At 38.6% G+C, this 13,086-nt stretch overlaps 1 protein-coding gene across 1 annotated transcript in view; it reads left to right on the top strand.

Annotated features, from left to right (window-relative positions):
- Nucleotides 1-6,040, top strand: part of LOC128526362 (zinc finger protein 850-like) — a 46,054-nt gene extending 40,014 nt beyond the window's left edge. Inside the window, exons 7-8 of the mRNA XM_053498153.1 lie at nt 3,238-3,391; nt 4,265-6,040. Coding sequence (XP_053354128.1) covers nt 3,238-3,391; nt 4,265-5,175 — 1,065 coding nt within the window. The 3' untranslated portion in view covers nt 5,176-6,040. The remainder of the gene's footprint in view (nt 1-3,237; nt 3,392-4,264) is intronic.
- Nucleotides 6,041-13,086: the final 7,046 nt, after the last annotated feature.

The following is a 13,086-nucleotide window of genomic DNA, read 5'->3' as shown; positions in this document are numbered from 1 at the left end:
AGCAGAAGAAGCCGTGCTGCAGTGTTGCTGATTGATGAGCTGAGCTCTCCGACTCTACTAATCATCTTTACATTCCAATATTTCTGACAGGGTTTTACCCCCACAGTTCCATCTGATCCGTTGTGGGTGTATTTGAGGTGGTTAACTGCGTTCTGCTGTAAAGCTCAAGGTAAGTTACACTCGGCTAACAGTGGCTCAGTCCTAAATGGGCTTCTACTTCCTATGCTAGTGCGCTACACAGGCTGGAACATAGTGCTGTTTACCACACACACTCTGTAGGGCACTAGAACATAGTGCTGTTTACCTCACACACTCTGTAGGGCACTAGAACATAGTGCTGTTTACCTCACACACACTCTGTAGGGCACTAGAACATAGTGCTGTTTACCTCACACACTCTGTAGGGCACTAGATATACACTTGAGACACAGCCCGGGTGAGACACTCCAACTAATTATTGACTGGTTAATTATTAAATTGATGCTAATTACATAGAAAATAGTGCTGTTTACCTCACACACTCTGTAGGGCACTAGAACATAGTCCTGTTTAACTCACACACTCGGTAGGGCACTAGAACATAGGGCACTAGAACATAGTCCTGTTTACCTCACACACACTGTAGGGCACTAGAACATAGTCCTGTTTACCTCACACACACTGTAGGGCACTAGAACATAGTGCTGTTTACCTCACACACTCTGTAGGGCACTAGAACATAGTCCTGTTTAATTCACACACTCTGTAGGGCACTAGAACATAGTCCTGTTTAATTCACACACTTTGTAGGGCACTAGATGTACAATCAGTACTTTTTGCAGTTAATTTGGAAAAATTGGTTTGGAATAATTCTTTATACGTTTATTATTATTTTTTATTATTATTATTAATATTAATATATGCTGCATTGGAGAAAAACGATTAATTCTCCGGTATGTCCTGTAAAACACAAAATTTCTCACTGACGTAGTCTTCTCAGTTTTTTAGATAAACTTTGTTGAAGTTTATAAGGACATGTTGCTTATACATGTCAGTGTAAACCTATTTACTTACTTAAATATCATATCATATATACACAGGTTATGGACAAAAGTTATCACCCTACCTGTTAATTATTAAATTCAGATGTTTCAATCAGGACCTTTATCCCCACTCTTACAAAAGAATAACTATAACAATACAATGAAATAACTATAATGCTACAGAATCATATTGTAATACAACTGCATTCCAACTTCATTTAACTGAATTAGTACTGAATAAATAGTACTTCACAAAATTGCAGTTTTTATCCCAGAAACTGCAGTTATTTATTTTTTACAATAAACAACGTTACAGAATCATATTTAAATACAACTGCATTGTACTTCACAAAAACTATCCAAAAACAATTGTCCAAAAAGGACAATCTTAATGCTTTAGCATACCAAGATTTCTTAGACAATGTTATACTACCAACTTTGTGGTAACAGTTTGTTGATGGGCCTTTTCTATTCCAACATGTCTGTGTCCCAGTGCACAACGCAAGGACAAGCAAATACATGGTATGATGACTTCAGTGTGGAAGAACTTGACCAGGTTGAACACAGACCAGGCTGGAATGGAGATTGCAAGCCAGGCCTTCTCGTCCCACATCATTTTCAGATAAACCTCATAAACGTTTTACACCATTGATTCCCACAGAAACTCTCAGATAGATGTGTGTGTGTCCTTGTGCCACTAAAAAGGGGAGACGCTCCAGTAAAAGGAGTCTGCTTGGGAGTAGTGCAAGGCAGACAGTTATCAGATGTGGATCAAATAGGCAAGGCAAGTTTATTTGTATAGCACATTTCATACAGACTTTTAAATTTGATTTAGAATAAAAATAAAAGAGTGACCAGGAAACAGCCAATAAGCTCATCAAGCATCATCAAGTGTCATCACCAACTCATGTTCATCACTCAACACACGCGAAAATGAGTGCTGTGCCACGCAGCAGGGAGGAGATTGTGATTCAAAAAAGATGCATCAGCTCACCAGTTTTTTTGGTTTCTTTTCTTCTGATCAACATCAGAACAAGGTTGTGTGTAAGCTTCGCAAAAAATAAAAAATAAAAATTTGTTTTTCGGCCAAGTATGGAAACACAAGCAACTTGCGTGTGCGATGGAGATACTCGGCAACAATGCCTTATGAAAAATCCTCCAAGCGATACAATGATGTAACCTACGCGATCATGTCCTAAATTGCCAAAGAAATACTAAAACTTAGTATTTTATAAAGACTAAAACCTCAGCACTTTATTGCTTTATCCGTCATTTTCTCCGTTATTTTTTCGTACATCGCCGTACATTTCAGTGACAACTGGAATCTAAAACCGGTTGGAAACCGCAAATTTTCACGGAAACCCCACTGGTGAATTTATTGCGCAAACCCTAGCTGAGTTGTCTTTCTTGCTCACAATTTGTCATGTTTCAATATACAGGTACAGTATATGTGTGAATAATGATGGTTGGTTCCTTTACTGAAAAACTCATTTATTATTATAATTTGTTTTGTTTACAAGAGTTTGAGGTTTACTGTGTATTGTTGTTATTGACATCTTACAGATGTTGATCTACCTCAAAGTTTGCTTTAGTGTTCAGTGTTTACACTTTACAATTGCACACACTTTGTAACATTTTATTTATTAAGAGTCTCTTTAACACTTATAATTAGTTTATGATAAGACATGAAAAACAAGATATTTTTGTTCACTTTTTGTTTGAGACCATTACAATAATCCACCCTGCTGGTGATAAAGGCATGGACAAGGTTCTCCAAGTCTTGACTGAAAACAAAACATCTAATTCTTGCAATGTTTTAAAGATGATAGTATGCTAATTTAGTTACTGCTTTGACATGACTACTAAAACCAAGATCTGTCTTCAGAATCACCCCAAGATTCTTGACTTGATTTTTTGTTTTGACTCTGCGTTAAGATCTAGCAGTACCAACACTGATATTTTGCCAGAGTCAGAATTTAAACAAATATCATTTATTATCTTTTTGAGCGCCGTCTCTGTACTGTGATGCGCTCGGAAACCAGATTGAACAATGTCTAGATATCCATTTGAGTTTAAGTGGTTGTTCACTTAATAAAAAAAAAAAACTTTTCAATAGGATACTGCTGCTGTGGAGGTCTAAATGAAAAAAATGAAACCTTGTTCTTGTTTATATTTAACCATTCGCCATTTATGCTTCTTTCTGATGAAGGTATGAGTTGTCCCGTCTCCTCCGGCTGTGCTCTTTACAACATGTCTTAAATTTACTGTGGCAAAATCTTCAAGAGAATCAAACAAGATGAATTCTGACGAGATTGAATATGACACCTTGGAAACCAGAGAGATCTCCAGTACTCACCAAATATCATCAGGTACTCACAGACAAACAAATCCACTCCTGCTCACAGTCTGAGAAGTTTTTACTTGTAGGGTTAGAGAAAGCCATAAGAAAGAGCCATTGTGAGGAACCAGAATAAAAAGTATATGGGTATATGACAGTGTACACTTCCTGGTCAAAAAAAAAAAAAGATTTCATTCATACAGGTGCCTGAAATGTGGTCTAGTAGGTATTGGACCACTACTTCAGGATTAATACCCAAAGATTTCACACTCTCAGCATCTGCAGAAAAATAGATTCTCTAGAGACCCGAATGTCCTCATATAAGGACGTGACATTTTCCCCCAACTTCATTGTACATACTGTATAAAAATTCTTTGTACCATCCTCATGAGGACTCTTGGGTATAATTGTTTTGCCAAACCTTCTTGGTTGAAGACCTTGATTGATTAAATATAGTTATTAGCTATGAATAAAGACAAGCGGTCAGTAGAATTTGCGCAAACATTAGAGTTTAAGGAGGATATCAGAATGTTAATAAGTGTCTGGTGCACAGAATAATCACATTTAATTGTAGAAACTTTTTTGAGCCTAAAAATGTTTTTAATGAGGTTTGACCAAAACTAAGGTCACTTTATGAAGACAAGGCTTTATTAATGATTAAGATGTTATTAAAGTGTATACTGTCGACTGGTATAACATATTGGCATGCAGGTTCAGTTGGATTGAAGTTCAGTTTGCTGTAACTCACAAGCAGCTTTCTTTTCTTTCCTAGTAGCACTTTTTCCCTGGATACAGCACAGTGGTTTTAATAATGTAGATTTGCTTAATCAAATGAAATACTTGTTGCTGGTAAGTACTGTCCTGTCTTCATTCTGTTGTCTGCATTCTATATTTTACTCCACAGAAATTCCAACTTTGATGACATTAGATGAAATCCAGTTTGAAGTTCTGGAAAGCACGTGTCAGCAAAGAAGTTCATCTGGTTCTGTCCACACTGACACCTCTCACGGACAAACTTATCAGTGTCCACACTGTGGGAAGAGTTACAGTAAAATGAGTTATTTCAAAAAACACCAGCAGACTCACATTGAAGAAAAGCTGTATCAGTGCCCGCAGTGTGAGAGGAGCTTCAGTCGAGAGGATGCTCTCCACATACACCTGCGCATTCACACCGGAGAGAAACCCTATCACTGTTCAAGCTGTGGGAAGTGTTTTACCCAGAAGAGTACTCTCCAAAAACACCAGCGCATTCACACCGGAGAGAAGCACTATCAGTGCTCACAATGTGGCAAGACTTTTACAGAGAGCGGTGATCTCAATAAACACCAGCGCATTCACACAGGAGAGAAGCCGTACCAGTGCTCGCAGTGTGGGAAGGGTTTTACCGTTAGTGGAAATCTCACACGACACCAGCGCATTCACCAAGGAGAGAAGCCTTACCGGTGCCCCGACTGTGGGAAGTGTTTTACTCAGAAGAGCACTCTCCAACAGCATCTGCGACTTCACACAGGAGAAAAGCCATATCACTGCTTTCAGTGCGGGAAGAGTTTCACCGAGAGAGGCAACCTCCTCAAACACGAGCGCATTCACACGGGAGAGAAGCCATATCAGTGCTCAGAGTGCGGGAAGAGTTTTAACCAAAGAGGTGCTCTCCAGCACCACCGGCGCCTTCACACTGGCGAGAAACCCTATAACTGCTCAAAATGTGGCAAAAATTTTAGGACACAAAGAAATTTTCAGCAACACAAACTCGTTCATGCGGTTACAAACACAGACCCAGTGCAGTACACATCAGAAAGTGTAGGAGAGCGCTAGATTTATTCTAACTGGACAAGTTCTTAGACTAAACCATTCATTCTGCAGCTGCAGGGAGAGTTTTGATTTCATTCCAATAGATGAACTATTCAGAGGCAGTTCAAATATACTTTGAATAGATTTTCTTTATCATAAATGCATACATAAGTTGCATACAAATTTTGAGAATACAGTCCTGATTGTTTCTGTTTTTAGGTTCCAGTTTTAAAACAGTAGCAGGTAAATAAATAAGTAAGTATATGAACATTTGCTAGAACTTCGTCTATTGTGCCAGTATGGCCAAAGAGACTGAACAAATGTCATAATGCTGTAATCTAACACAGTAAAAAGGAAATAAATGGGAGGGATTTGCTCAGTAAGACAGTTGTTGTCATACGGGAATAATCCACTGTCAGATGGTACAACCCTGCTGAAGATTCTCATATAAAAGTGTATATTGATCTTTTACAGTTATGTGACCACCATGACGTCTGTCACAACAGCACCATTACCAACATTACACTGCTGTGTATTTCTGTTGATACTGTAATTACGTTTGAGGTGTAATTAAGAGCCAAATAATTAAGGCACAAATTACCTGATGATCTCACAGATTATCTGATGCTTTGTCAGACAAAACAGTAACCTAACAAATGATGACTTTTGTTTTGCTGCTTATTTTTATATGTAGTGTGTTGTGGTAGACTTAATAATTTATTTAAAAAATGAATGAAGAATGTAATAAGGATGTTTATTTGCAGAAGTTTGATTTATCATAACATGATTTTCTTAGATGCTGTAAAAAGATGTGACTACTTCTGGATTTGGCGTTTGCTACTGATGGTGTAAGCTTTAGTTCATTTAGTCATTAAAGGAGGTGCTTTAATTGCAAGAGACTATACTTCATAAATTGATGTGCAGGTAACATTAACAAATAGTGATGTTTTAATCTCTCTAATTAATAGCTACCTAACTGTTCTGGGGTTGAATACTAAATGGAAAGCTAGTGCGCTAGGTAGCATGTACAATCCCTTGTTCCACACATGAAGTAGTAATAATAATAATAGATTTTATTTGTAGGCGCCTTTCGTGACACTCAAGGACACCTTACACACCATAAAAAAATAAATATAAAAATAAATATTAATAAAAATAAATAAATTATAATAATAATATAATTATTAGTGCCCTTAATCAGGGATTAGAAAGGGATTTGGGATTCAGACTTGTGTTAGCTGTGTGAACACAAGGATAATTCAGAACGATCTAGAAGCGATTACTGCAGAGACATCATGTTGTTTAAGATGACTAACGTTATTAGATGTGTGTTCCTGCTGAAAGTGCTTCTGTGACTTGTTGTGAATGTGGGTTTTGGTACTGGCATCCAATAAGAAACATCCCTTTTGCCATCCTGGAGTAGGTGGGATCATGGAGACATCTGCCCGTGACATCACATGCAAGAAGTGAATACTTCTGGTAGGTGTTTATAGTTACATGTGTTATAAAATGTCTAAATCGATTCAGTTGAGTTTATGTCTGATGATGTAATTGTGTTCTCTTAGCTGTCTCGTCTGTGTCTCTTTCTTTAAGTTAATGAGACAGTAACAGCTTGTAACGCTCAGATCTTATTTTTAAGCTAATTACACTAATACGGGGTCTAGGATCTAAATACGGGCTAATATTATTCCCTTCCGATGTTGCGCAATCTTCGCGGAGCAAGACAAGACACGTGACAACAATTATCCAACCAAACCAAAGTGTATTAAAGTGAAAAAAATATATATATACAAACAAACAAGGTGCACCATAAGCCAATATATACAAAATATATACAAATATAAATAATGTGTGGAATGTAGGAGTGTGTGTGAGTGCGTATGTATGAAAGTCCAAGTCCGTGTTATTGTGAGTATGAAATGGTGTACGGGAGAGATGGCTCGGCCTCACCGGTAAAAGATGTATAATCCGGGAGCACGAGAAAACGGAACGAGAAGGGTACTGAATGTGTCCAATGAAGATTAATCCAGTAATGGAAAGTAATCCTCCGTAACTACAAACAATCTCTCTCTCTCTCAAACCAAATGCAGCGCGCTGTCTCATCTCTCCGTCCCGAGTACTTTCCATTGCGCATGTGAGCCGCATTAGCTCCGTAACCCTTTCCCTGCTACTTAAAATGCCCCTTTATGTGGCCGCGCTACAAGCTTGTCACAGAGATTTCCTCCCGAGTAAGGAAAATTGCAGACTGCTAAAAAGAATGCATCACTAGATCAGTTATTTCTTATAATTTGCTTTGGAAAATGAGCAAGCCTTGGTTTACGAGTACTGAGTATCATGTATGACGCATGTGCTTCTTGTTTTGATGAGGAGCATCATGTGATCACAAAATCTTCGAGAGAATTAAACGATGAATTCCGACGAGATTAAATATGACACCTTGGAAACCACAGAGATCTTCAGTACTCACCAAATATCATCAGGTACTCAGACAAACAAATCCACTTCTGCTCACAGTCTGAGAAGTTTTTACTTGTAGGTTTAATTGTAGAATTTGCGCAAACATTAGAGTTTAAGGAGGATATCAAAATGTTTATAAGTGTCTGGTGCACAGAATAATCACATTTAATTGTAGATTCTTTTTTGAGCCTAAAAATGTTTTTTAAAAGGTTTGACCAAAACTGAGGTCACTTTATGAAGACGAGGCTTTATTAATGATTAAGATTATAAAAATTTATTTATTAATGATTAATATTATTAAAGTGTATACTGTCGACTGGTATAACATATTGGCATACAGGTTCAGTTGTATGGTAATTTGCTGTAACTTACTAGCAGCTTTCTTTTCTTTCCCAGATACAGCACAGTGGTTTTAATAATGTAGATTTGCCTAATCAAATGAAATACTTGTTGCTGGTAAGTACTGTCCTGTCTTCATTCTGTTGTCTGCATTCTATATTTTACTCCACAGAAATTCCAACTGTGATGACATTAGATGAAATCCAGTTTAAAGTTCTGGAAAGCACAGAGAGCTCGAGTCAGCAAAGAAGTTCATCTGGTTCTGTCCACACTGACACCTCTCACGGACAATCTTATCAGTGTCCACATTGTGGGAAGAGTTACAGTAAAATTAGTTATTTTAAAAAACACCAGCAGACTCACATTGAAGAAAAGCTGTATCAGTGCCCGCAGTGTGAGAGGAGCTTCAGTAGAGAGGATGGTATAATCAACATCCGTGCACGCATGTACTGTCACTATAACACTGTGACCACATATGTGCTTGTAAAACATCTATTATTTTGTGTCTATATGCGTGTGTACAGAGCGTGCGATGAATAAAGCAAAAGCAAGTCTCACTAGAGAGGTTAAAGATCCATTTTCTCTCTCTGCTCAAGACTCAGCCTGCTCTATGTGTGTTTGCGCGTGCGTCATTGGATACCATGCCACATACACACAGACCCCTCCTCCTTTCGCCTTTATAGACACACTCACACTCTTTCTCTCTGCTCTACACAGAAACACTGCTCTGTCACGGTTCTTTTCAAAGGTAAAGTGCAGGTTAATTTGTTTTATTTTTACTTTATAGCAATGATTCCATTAGTGTGTCGCTTAATCTAGTGTCATCAGAGTCTTGTTTATTTTTTCTGATCAAAAACAGTGTTTCCATTGCGTGCGCGCATGTGTAAAAAGAGTGGACATGACTTTACTTCCCTCTTGGTGTCGGTGAGAGCGTTTCGGTCTCGTTCCTCCACACATTCCCAAAAGCAGAAGAAGCCGTGCTGCAGTGTTGCTGATTGATGAGCTGAGCTCTCCGACTCTACTAATCATATATACATTCCAATATTTCTGACAGGGTTTTACCCCCACAGTTCCATCTGATCCGTTGTGGGTGTATTTGAGGTGGTTAACTGCGTTCTGCTGTAAAGCTCAAGGTAAGTTACACTCGGCTAACAGTGGCTCGGTCCTAAATGGGCTTCTACTTCCTATGCTAGTGCGCTACACAGGCTGGAACATAGTGCTGTTTACCTCACACACTCTGTAGGGCACTAGAACATAGTGCTGTTTACCTCACACACACTCTGTAGGGCACTAGAACATAGTGCTGTTTACCCCACACACTCTGTAGGGCACTAGAACATAGTGCTGTTTACCTCTCACACTCTGTAGGGCACTAGATATACACTTGGGACACAGCCCGGATGAGACACTTCAACAAATTATTGACTGGTTAATTATTAAATTGATGCTAATTATAATCAGATTTAATTTGCAGTTGGATGGAGATAAATTAACCATCATTGAACAACCAATTTAAATCACATAGCTTTGTTTTATTAGTTCTTGTTTCTGTAATGTACATATTTAATTATACTGTATTAATAAAAAATTAGAAATGTATATATTTATAAATATTTTATGGTAACTTTAAGTCAATTACTACCTTGTTCAGGGCTAACCTGATGGACCAATCACAGTTGTTGCGATCTGCACCGCCATGACGTGTAGGTACATTTCTCGGGAGGTGCATGCCAGGCTATGCCGTGTTGTAGTCCTATGGCATGAATTAACCTTTAGGAGAGAGTGTTTATGTTGTTGTTTTTTTATAGACATCCATGTAAGGTTATCAGTGATGAATGCTCTAAGAAATTTAGTACCTGAACAATTAACAGTTTCATCATACAGATTTTATTTCGTGAAGATTTTATTTTATATGATTCTTTACTTCATCAAAATGAGTTTATGGTGATGCCTGTGCCTCCACAGTACACACACTTAGCTTCTAAATCGATTTTAGATGAGCGTGAGATTTTAGTCAATGATCAAACCAGCCACAGCAGAAGCTGAAGTGGAAATAGTTTATTTTTCTATCAATTTTGAAACACTGACCATTTTTGTCTTTTTTCTAATGCAGATACGAGCTGCGTCCCATCATCCCTAGCTTGTTCTCTGTCTTACATGTCTTAAATTTACCGCCAAGAACAGCAAGTCAAGTAAGAAGCAACAAGCATGAAATCAGAAGAGATTAAATGTGAAAACCCACAGAGAGGCAAAGCTCACCTGGTTCCACATAAACACCTCTGACATACAAACGCAAAAAGAATTTTACCAGTGCTCCCAGTGCGGGAGGCATTTCAGGCAGAAGTGTCATCTTAACCAACATCAGCGCATTCACACCGGGGAGAAGCCGTATCAGTGCTCAGGGTGCACAAAGACTTTTGCAGAAAGAGGTAAGCTTATAAAGCACCAACGCATTCATACACGAAAAAAGTCGTACCGGTTTTTTAGTGCAGAAAATGTTTTACCAAGAGCGGAAATCTCACCAGCACGCTCACACAGGAGACAAACCGTATCGATGCTCAGATTGTGGGAAAAGATTTAACCAGGAAAACGCACTCCAGGAACACAAGCATGTCCATACCGGGGATAAGCCATACTACTGCTCAGTGTGTGCGATGATTTTTACCAGGTATACCAGCATTCAGAATCACCAACACGTCCACACGGGAGAGAAGACGTATTGCTGCTTACAGTGCGACCAATGGTTTAGCGAGAGACAGATTTTCGTACAGCACTCGCAGCATACAGGAGAGACCATTCTGCTGCAGTGTGGTTTCACACAGAAGTGTAATCTGCAGCAACATCTGCGCATTCACACGGGAGATAAACCTTTCCAATGCTTGCAGTGTGGGAGGAGTTCCACACAGAAAAGTAAGCTTCAGCAACACCAGTGTATTCACACAGGAGATGAACTGTATCACTGCTTTGAGTTTTACATGAGAAACTGAGCTCCAAGGACAACATGACAACATGACAACATGAAGCCATACCTCACAGGGGTTTCTGTCCACCGCGGTGCATGAGAACATGCTGCAGGACCCAGTAGGATGGCTGGAAATTAGGAGCCCACTAGCAAATTAAATTTTATTTGTATAGCGCTTTTAACAATCGACATTGTCGCAAAACAGCTTTACAAAATTAAAAGAATTAAGTTTGTATGAAATTTGAATGTGTATGAACCAAAATGATAAAATTGTCCCTGATGAGCAAGCCAAGGACGATGGCGACAGTGGCAATGAAAAACTCTCTGAGATGGCACTAGGAAGAAAGTGAGAGGAATTAGACTCAACAGGAACCCCATTCTTATCTGGGTGATAACGAATAGCAGGGATTGATTTGCAATCATACTGTGTGTTTGGAGGCTGAAAGTGTTTAAGTTAATATAGAGTCCAGTTTGTTATTCGAGGCTCAGGTAGACTGTAGGACTAACAAAGTGGTTCTCAATTCTACTCCCAAAGGAGCTCTGCTCTGTTTCTTTTTTTGTGTTTCCCTTCTCTACCACACACACTTCAATTAAGAAAAGGCTGTTAATTAGTTGAGTAGTTAGTTCAGGGAGTGTTCTAAGAAAACACTAAAATGTTCAGGGCAGTGGTCCTCCAGGAATGAGGTTGAGAACTGCTGGTGTAGATGCACTTCTGGAGAGATCTTTATCTGGATAGCTGGAATTTTCATGATTAATAAAGTGATCTAACTATCCATCTAGGGGAAGGTGTGGCAATTTCATCACTAGAAAAAGCAGTTGATGTTTTAGCAAGGCCAGTGTTACTTACTAATAAAAATACTTAGCTTTTTTGTCACTTTATTACTATTTTCTTTTATTGTCAGTATGATTACATTTTTAACTAAAAGTTCAGTATCTATAATGTATAACTGCAGGCTACTTGTGCTTCGTTCCCTGCTCCACACTTCTCCACAACTTTATTCCTGACCTGTCTGGCGTGTTCCTTGATCTTCATGATGCTATTTGCTCATTAATGTTTTCTAACAAACATCTGGGGGCTTCACAAAACAGCTTACACACAGATGGACTCTATTTAATAATTAGGTGACGTCAGAAGGCAATTGTTTCCACTGGATTTTAGTTAGGGGTTTCGGAGTAAAGGGGGCTAACCAAAAATACACATCACATGTTTCAGATTTTTATTTGTAAAAAATTATGAAAACCATTTATCATTTTTCTTCCACTTCAGATTCATGTGCAACTTTGAGTTGGTCTATCACATAAAATACATCTCAATAAAATAAACTTATGTTTGTAGTGGAAACGTGACAAAATGTGGAAAAGTTATGAATACTTTTGCAAGGCACTGTAGGTCAATAAGACAAAATATCAAATACTTGATTGTTACTTTAATAAAAATTAAAGTGTTAGAGCTGTTTTGTTCAATTCAATTCAATTTTATTTGTATAGCGCTTTGAGAGAATCATCCCCAGACACCAGACCAGTGGCAATTTCTTTAAGACCGCAAGGGAAGCTCAGCTTTGCCTATAATGTCACAAAATTAATGGTCAAATTATGTACTATTGCATTAACATTTTATTGACTAAAAATGCGTTAGAAAACGTTCATCTTAAAGACAAGTTTGTTCAGAATCAGTTAGATATAGCAGGTCGGCTGACTTGATTTTCTTCTCATACATTCCCGTAGCGTTACAGTGCATTTCCCCGTTAAAGCCCAGCGTCCATTGACTTCAATGCGGCTGCTTTGAACGTTATTTTTTCAGTGCTTTGAAACTAGACGGTCATTGGATAAATGCTGCGATTATGGCCCGCCCACGGACGCTCAGCGTCTTTGGGGGTGAATGAGGAGCAAATGAGAAGTGGGCTGGCCTGGACTCCGAGCTTCTGCATGATGATTGGAGGAGCTGTTTAAAGGGAGAAACCCCTTTTTTGATTGACAGCATGTCTTAAGTGTTCTTCAGCGCTACAGAGATTCAAGTTCAGTCCCATTGTCAGGTTATAGTACAAACTTTCGGGTGGCTCCCGCACTTAAATCCAACTAAAAAGTACTGGAAAGAAAACAAAACTCAGGCTTTATATCCCAGCTTACATCTCGCATTCGCGTTCAACTTCACACACACCGAACTGCATTACCCACAA

This window comes from Clarias gariepinus, chromosome 6 (assembly GCF_024256425.1).
Source record: "Clarias gariepinus isolate MV-2021 ecotype Netherlands chromosome 6, CGAR_prim_01v2, whole genome shotgun sequence".
Taxonomy (NCBI): Eukaryota; Metazoa; Chordata; class Actinopteri; order Siluriformes; family Clariidae; genus Clarias; species Clarias gariepinus.
Note: the sequence above shows the minus strand (reverse complement) of the source record. Positions and strands in the feature narration are given on the sequence as shown.